At 32.7% G+C, this 7,730-nt stretch overlaps 1 protein-coding gene across 4 annotated transcripts; it reads right to left on the bottom strand.

Annotated features, from left to right (window-relative positions):
- Window positions 1–1,429: 1,429 nt before the first annotated feature.
- Window positions 1,430–6,603, bottom strand: LOC139787314 (uncharacterized). 4 transcript variants are annotated; one of them, XM_071726378.1, is made up of 12 exons: window positions 6,544–6,603; window positions 6,357–6,476; window positions 6,106–6,283; window positions 5,880–6,037; window positions 5,156–5,264; window positions 4,969–5,090; window positions 4,514–4,884; window positions 4,077–4,439; window positions 3,807–3,998; window positions 2,062–2,222; window positions 1,880–1,959; window positions 1,430–1,729 (listed from the first exon to the last, which is right to left on the bottom strand). In XM_071726378.1, the coding sequence occupies exons 5-8, from the start codon at window positions 5,203–5,205 to the stop codon at window positions 4,416–4,418; spliced, it is 567 nt and encodes a 188-aa protein (XP_071582479.1). In that variant the 5' UTR covers window positions 5,206–5,264; window positions 5,880–6,037; window positions 6,106–6,283; window positions 6,357–6,476; window positions 6,544–6,603; the 3' UTR covers window positions 1,430–1,729; window positions 1,880–1,959; window positions 2,062–2,222; window positions 3,807–3,998; window positions 4,077–4,415. The 4 variants fall into 4 exon arrangements, with proteins under 4 accessions (XP_071582479.1, XP_071582476.1, XP_071582480.1 ...); XM_071726375.1 differs by lacking the exons at window positions 5,880–6,037; window positions 6,106–6,283; window positions 6,357–6,476; window positions 6,544–6,603 and adding an exon at window positions 3,509–3,713 and having other exon boundaries at window positions 5,156–5,262; XM_071726379.1 differs by lacking the exons at window positions 5,880–6,037; window positions 6,106–6,283; window positions 6,357–6,476; window positions 6,544–6,603 and having other exon boundaries at window positions 4,493–4,884; window positions 5,156–5,262.
- Window positions 6,604–7,730: the final 1,127 nt, after the last annotated feature.

Raw genomic sequence — 7,730 nt, 5'->3', positions numbered from 1 at the left:
TTACTCTTATATGTATAGGGTGCTTACGTTTAGGTCGGCTGAAGGGGATGAGCACAGAAATTCATTGTGCATATTTTAAAAGCATAAAATGTGGAACATTTTAAGACTAAAACCAATTTGCTATCTATATTTGAATTAGTACTTTACTCTTGTATGTATAGGGTGCTTACATTTGGATCGGCTGAAAGGGATGAGCACAGAAATCTCATTATGCATAATTAAAAGCATATAATATGTGAAACATTTTAAAACTAAAATCAATTCGCTATCTGTATTTAAACTGGTTCTTTACTCTTGTACGTATGGGGTATTCACGTTCAGGTCGGCGAAAGGGAATAAGCACGGAAATCTCATTGTGCATATTTTAAAAGCACATAAATTATGGAACATTTTATGACTGAAACCAATTCGCTATCTGTATTTGAACTGGTACTTTACTTTTATACGTATGGGATACGCACGTTCGAGTTGGCCAAAGGCCAACGTGTTTTTATTTTTCCGCTACGTGTCCTACGAGCGGAGATATTGCGACGCAAAGTCGAAATGCGAAAATTTTAATTAAGATATTTCTACTAACGTCGACGTCTCTCAATATATCTCAATATATATATATATATCAGAGAAATGTAACTTTCACTTTTTCGACATTGGCGATACTATAGTATCGCCAGTTTCGATATCGCGCTCGCATTGTTATCGATCGATCTAGTAGGTAAATTAATAAGCGAAGATATTACGACGTAAAGTCCAAACAAATGTAAAAATTTTATTTATTAAGATACTTCTTCGTAAGATACGTCGGTCTCTCAATATATGACACTAGACATTACAGACGCGCGCGCTTCGCGCGCGCCATTTAGCTTTAACATTATGCTATTACTATTACACTATTCCCTAATAGCCAAATGCTAGCAGAATGCCGACAGTATGCCAGCAGATCCGAGCATGACCATCGAGCAGATTCCTGTCCCCTGCGTCCTCATTAAGCTTATTTTCTAGCAGCACGATCTGCTGCCCACAATGTAATCGCAGAAACGCGGCAGAAATCGTGCACAACATGCAGTCACAATGTGATAGTAAAAATGTAGCAAGAATTGGACATGAGCCATATGAGCTAATAACAGCAGAAACACAGCAGAAATGGTGCATGGCCTGCTGTCACAATATGATGGCAAAATTAATATAGCTAGAAGAGAACATAGCTCACTATAACGTACTGGTTATTTATATATAATTATTCTCTCCTATTACCATAAATAATATTTCAGTGGAAAGAATTGTTATTAATGACAGTAATTTACTATCAATTCAAAAGTATGCCACATTATAAGAGTGGACTCCACAATACAACTGATACAAGTTGTGCAGTACCGTAATTTATACCGAAGATAATAGACAAGGTAATATGTTTATCGAAATAATAAATATCTTCTCGTTATATATAAATTTAATTCATATTATATGTATTTAATTCATAAAATTTCTTATACAATATACATATTATTTACAGTTCAAAGACCAAGAGGCAGAGCCACGGGGATACGGCGGCAAGAAGAAAGATTTATGGCCTTTCTGTACAGACTTCATCACCATACTATCATTGGGGCATTAGACGAGGCAGAGGCAGAGGCAGACAGTATAGATAGATAAGATTCCATATACCCATTATATTATATACTTCCATTATATTATATATATACTTCCATTATATTATGTACTCTTATATACCCTGAAATAATCATTTCTTTTTGTAAAAATAAAAAACAATAAAACATGTAATATTGATCAGATTATTGTCTACTCCATCTTTCATGCAGGCATGCGTACAACGTCTGCATGTGCAATGTACGCAATAAATGAGAAATAATATATTACTAGCCAGATATATCTTGCTGCGGGACGGTCTTTTCTTTCCCTCGACGTATTAGTATGTCGGTGTAAAACATGTTGAAGTCAAGTCTAATTCAAACATAAATAATTTAGAAATTAATTAGTATCTAATTTTATATCAATTGTGTGAGAAAAAAAGGATGCATAAAAATTATATAAATAAAATCTTACCGACATAACACATTAAGTAATTTCTCATTGTTATTATCACAACCCAAATCACAAATTCGATCTAGAAGTCGTGTCAATACTTTAGTAAATCTTTCGTCTAATGATACGATTGTTTCTTCGAAACTTCCTGTTCCATCTTTCGCCGTAGAACTGTTCTCAATCTATGAAAAAATACAGTCAATTAATATATTATAAGCGTGTACATGTATGTTACATAAATTAAAATTAAAAAGCATTTTTTTCAAGTAACAGAAATGTGATACATAATGAAGTCTTATTTAAATTATGATATATAATAATGCAGCGATAAACTATTATCACCATGCCTTTTATGATTAACTATACAAGTATAATGATTTTCTTCTTTTGAAACTAAATATAAATAATGATATGTAATATTATAATTCTAGAGGATAATTTATACTTTTATAATAACACTTAAATATATTTTTAGATATGTAAATTTTTAACTTATGATTAGGTATTTGTTATTATTTGACCAAGTAATAAAATAGCAAATGTTTAATGTTGCATTGTACAAAACGCATGTTGTAAAAATACATAAAAAATAGCTTGCTAATAATACGTATTTTCAAAATCATATTTAAAAATATATATAAATAAAAATTGCAATTTTACAATACATATGGATATCTTCTATGAATACACCGTAAATACATATTACAAGAAAAATTTATTTATTTTATTTTAATTAAATATTTTTATTTTATAATGTTACCTCTTTAATTCTTTGTGATTAAAATGATTAATAATTCTTGTAATATTATAATTTTATCAAGGAGAATTAAAACTACTACCACTTGGGTTGATAGAAAGATCCTCAGGAATACAAAGATACATACCACTTGGGTTGAGTTAGGTAACACAATTTTGTTTTATTTTTTAAGAGTAGTTGCACTACAATTATTTTTCAAAGCAATATATATATTCTCTTTGTAGTTGGCGTAATTTAAAGAACATGGGTACAATGTATAATCAACGGACATCATGTATGTCATCAGGTGCGTTCAGCAGAAAACAATGTCAAGTTAATATTTATCTCCTCTCTTTCAAAAGACTAACCACGAACTACAAACTTCATATTATAACATTATTACAATTTATTTGTATTTTTAATTCGAGTCAAATGTGCGCCTGCATCTATCGCACGTCATTTTACTGCTTACCACAGACAATTGGTATTATAAACGTGCCATAAAAAAATGACTACTGGTCAATATATTTCGACACATAAAATATTATGATATTGTAAGATTATAATTTATAATATAATACATAGACGCTAGTCATATAAACATCAAACCATTTCATTACTTGATACGAAAAAATGCCACTTTGATCTGCCAATTCAATCAGCCCAATTAATTGCTACGTTTTCTTCTTGGCACTAATCAACATATTTCTCTTTTGACTATTTCTCATTTACCTCACAGATTTACATTTCGCTCACTTCATAATTATCAATATCCTAAAATTTAGAAGCAAAGTCCTTTTAACTGTATCTTAACATCACGGATTGATATTCTCAAGTTTGAATATCTCGTTTACAACATGTGTCAAATGTATCAACGCTGTAACATAATTCTAAAGATTCCAATTTGCCGGTGTACTGTAACGATTTCATATACTTTCTGAAATATTGAAGTGAGATCAACGTTTTAATATGCAAGAAAAATTTATATTCTGCCGATAAAATAAACAATAATTTATTATAATTATTATACCTAAAGGTACATATATCTTGCTTGGTCAATTCCTCTAACGTTGTAGTATCAACGACAGTCTGCAATATTCGAAATACTCGATATCGTACGTTACAACTATATTCAGTCTCGCCATGACGATTGCCGAAACCTATGTTTATAAGAAATTGTGCAAACAAATCCATATCTCCATATTCCAGCATATAACATATCCTACAATTAAGTATATTTCACAATCAATTGTTGATTTAGAAATTGAATATAAAAAAAATGGTGTACCAACAATATTACCTAAGTAAATTATCTTCATAGTTGGTATTCTGATCAGACTCTTTCGTCGCTAGAAACGTCTCTGTAAAGCTTTGAGACAATTCGGTATACCTGGCATTAGATTGTAGCCATTCTTCCAATAAATCCATACGCAATTTTATCGTATTCAACGAGAACAGTTTACCCAGCTCGTTAACAGCAGCGTTAATATCGGGTCTGTAGTTGGTTGCAGTTCGATATCGTAATGGTATGCTTTCTTCGTTATACAATTCATACACCAGCTTGCACGGATTTTCAATTAGAGCAAGATACTCATCTTCTCCAATCCGTACGTACGTAGAATATGCTCGGACGTAAATCTCAAAAATATTTGAATTTAATTTTCTGAAAGTAAAAGCCATAGAAGTCAATATATTTTTTACAACATAGACACGTACTTTACACAGAGATTACCGTACTTCTAACATTCCTTCTTCGAATTTAGTGGAATTCTGTGCCGCCAGCTGAGCATACTCGTAACATTCTTTCGCGGCAGCAACGCGATCAGCACCCGGAGGTGTATGATTTACGACATAGTACAATGCTGCAGTACCATAATAGAATCCATCTGAATCTGTCATCCGTTGTATACATTTCTTGATATCTTTGAGCAACGTGGTATTTTTCGGATAAAGCGACCATGCAGTATTTTTCGATGCAGTAGAATTATTTCCCCATACTTGTGTCACTTCACCTTTAATAGCTAATGTGCATATGAGATGTGCCTCCAAATTAAGTACGGGTGCGATGTCAAGCCACTTGCCGTATGTTCTTAAATTCAACTCAGGTGCTAGTAACGAGAATTAATAAAATGTGAAATTAAGTTAAGTAATCATCCAAGTGCTGGCCATAAATTTATTTCTGAATATATTACTAATGATTTTCCAAATATCGACTTTAAGCAAGAACGGAAGTCTCCATTGGGCTATCGGCGGCAACGTACTATGTCCAGGATTAAGCTGTATCCACTCATCGTGTTCCATTGGTGTAGGAAGCCTGTCATGATTGATAGTATGATTATTAAATTCAAAATTAATATATGCGAAATTATTATAATTTACCCGCTCCGAGTGTAATTTTGCAAGAAGCAAAGATAATTTCTCTTTTCCATATTTTGTCTCCTATGAGATCCATTAGTATAATAAACACTTCATAGTGGTAAAATGTAATCTGGAAATTTAAATGTAAAATTCACATTATAAGAAACTATACTATCCAACATTTTTATAGCTTACGTGTTCCTATAACGTAGAGATACATCGCTTCAACATGGATTTATCTTCCATTTGCGCAACAACTCCATTACATTTCTTTCTTAATTCATCGATTTCATCTTTACAGATAAGTAACTCTATAATATATTACTCGATTATTAAATTGGTGTTCAATATCATACGAAAATGATCTACGTATAAAAATATGTAAATATCCAAATATTAAATTAATTGTCACAAATACATATTATTTTCTTATATCATTTGCCTTTATTCACGCTTGTATTCGAAACGGTTATCGTTGGATTCCACGTTTTTAGTAATATTTGTAAATAATTCAAAAGGCAATCATTGAAATTAAATCCGAAGCTACAACAATAATCTTTTAATAAAGGAATCACGTTCTCTTTATTAGGTACTGTTTATGATCTGCTGTAAAATTTTTCTTTTGCTCGAAGCACTATTTGTTAAAACTTCTGTAAATGTATTAAAAATATATACATTGACACATATGTATAACAAGATTTGCGTTTAATATAAAAATAGACTCAATGATAATGCATGAGCGTACCTTTAGAAGTTATTGAATAACGTGACAGTCGTTGTGCCCAAATATGCAATAGCTTGTAACTCTCAAACGTTTGTGTCAATGATCGATTTTGCCCCAAGCGCGAATATTCATATCCCAAAGTTGAGATTGTACAATGCTGAATATGATCGGTCTGAAATCTACAAATATAAATCTTTACACATTATTATCGAAAATTAATTATCGAAAAATAGATTTATTTTCTTACGATGTAGAAACGGTGGAAAGCCAACTGCACGCCTCTTGTTCTGATAACATAAAGAGAACCGATAGCCCTAATTGCAATCGAATGATCGTCCGGTGCATAACTTTCTCAATAAATTCATCAAAGCTGTGATAATATAAATTTCATTTCCGTTAATATCTCTTCGTTTCTTTCAGACGTGCTAAGATACATGAAATAAAACGTTTTGAAAATTTGCAGTAAAGTATAATAATTAAAATCTAAGATAAACTCACCCAAGATATAATTATATTCCTCAATGATGAAGAAAAAAACAGTCTCTGATTAGCGACGATCGTTTCCTCCATGCGAGTAAATAAGAAAGATCCATGTTATGCACAACAATCTAGGTTAACCTGTGTAAACACTCGCGTAAACGTAGTTATATATAGGATAGGATAATTGTATTATTAAAACAATTACCTTGAATTAATCCGCGTAAACGAGTAAATTATCGTAAGTTACTATCACATCACGGTCGGTCTCGCTCCGACGACACTACCGTCTCTCAACGATATAGGTTAAGTGAACTGACTGTGACGTGACAGCGCACTGAACGCACTATCTGCACTGCGCGCAGTACAGCACACACGTATGAACGCACTATATCTGCACTGCGCGAAAACGCCGCCAGTGTCGAAAAAGTGAAAGGGACATTTTCTCTGATCACGTGATATATATGAACTGACTGACAGCGCGCTAAACGCACTATCTACACTCGCGCAGTACACACACGTATACATATGTGCTGGCGATACTAGCACCGCCCTGGTGTCGAAAAAGTGAAAAGGACGCGACTCCAGCCAATGAAATGATGGCATGGCATGAGAGACGGTCGACGTAGAAGTAGAAGAAGTAGTATCTTAAAAATAAATTTTCACATTTGGACTTTGCGTCGCAATATTTCCGCTCGTAGGGCACGTAGCGGAATATTATAAGAGAAACCCCCCCCAAATCGACCCAAGCTATCGATCAAGCCTACTTAAAACTTGATCCGTTCACTCGTTATATGAGATCTCAACATCTCGAGTACTCGCAACTCGTCGCGTCGCGTAAAAGAGTCACGGTCGGTCTCGCTCCGCGTGTACTTGGCGCGAGACACTACCGTGTCTCTTGATGGCGAAGAAGTTCAAGTATTAAATGTACATAGTCTTGTTCATTTAGCTGACGATGCAGTTAATATGCAATGTTTTCTTAGTGAAATTACTGCTTTTCCATTCGAAAATACTCTTGAAAAAATAAAAACTTTTATAAGAAGTGGTAATCGCCCACTAGCACAATTGTGTCGCCGTATTCATGAAAGGTTTTTTATTTCTGAAAAAAAGGTTACTATACCTTTATCTGTTGAAATATTGAAAAAAAAAAGAAAAACAAAATAAATCAAGTATTTATATAAAAAAGATACGATATAAAAATGCTATTATTACAACAAAATCTCCAAATAATACTGTGATTCTATCGAATGGAAAGATCTTACAAGTAAATAGTATATATACTCATTCAGATGAAAGTGAAGTTCAAATCAGTGGAATTATTTTAAAGATTGTAAAAGCAATGTTTGAATATCCGTGTAATTCATCAACATTAAAAATGTGGAGAGTAAAAAAAGG

Source organism: Temnothorax nylanderi, unplaced genomic scaffold (assembly GCF_030848795.1).
Source record: "Temnothorax nylanderi isolate EJ_2023f unplaced genomic scaffold, tnyl_v1.0 TNYL_tig1419_pilon, whole genome shotgun sequence".
NCBI lineage: Eukaryota > Metazoa > Arthropoda > Insecta > Hymenoptera > Formicidae > Temnothorax > Temnothorax nylanderi.
The sequence above is the reverse complement of the archived record's forward strand: the minus strand, read 5'-3'. Positions and strand labels throughout refer to the sequence as shown.

Coding starts and splice junctions, on each gene's coding strand:
- LOC139787314 (XM_071726378.1), bottom strand. CDS start 5,205: ATGGAAAAGAGAAATTATCTTTGCTTCTTGCAAAATTACACTCGGAGC. Junction 4,885..4,968: donor CGATATTTGGAAAATCATTA/GTAATATATTCA, acceptor TCTCGTTACTAG/CACCTGAGTTGAATTTAAGA. Junction 4,440..4,513: donor TCGAAGAAGGAATGTTAGAA/GTACGGTAATCT, acceptor TTTTACTTTCAG/AAAATTAAATTCAAATATTT.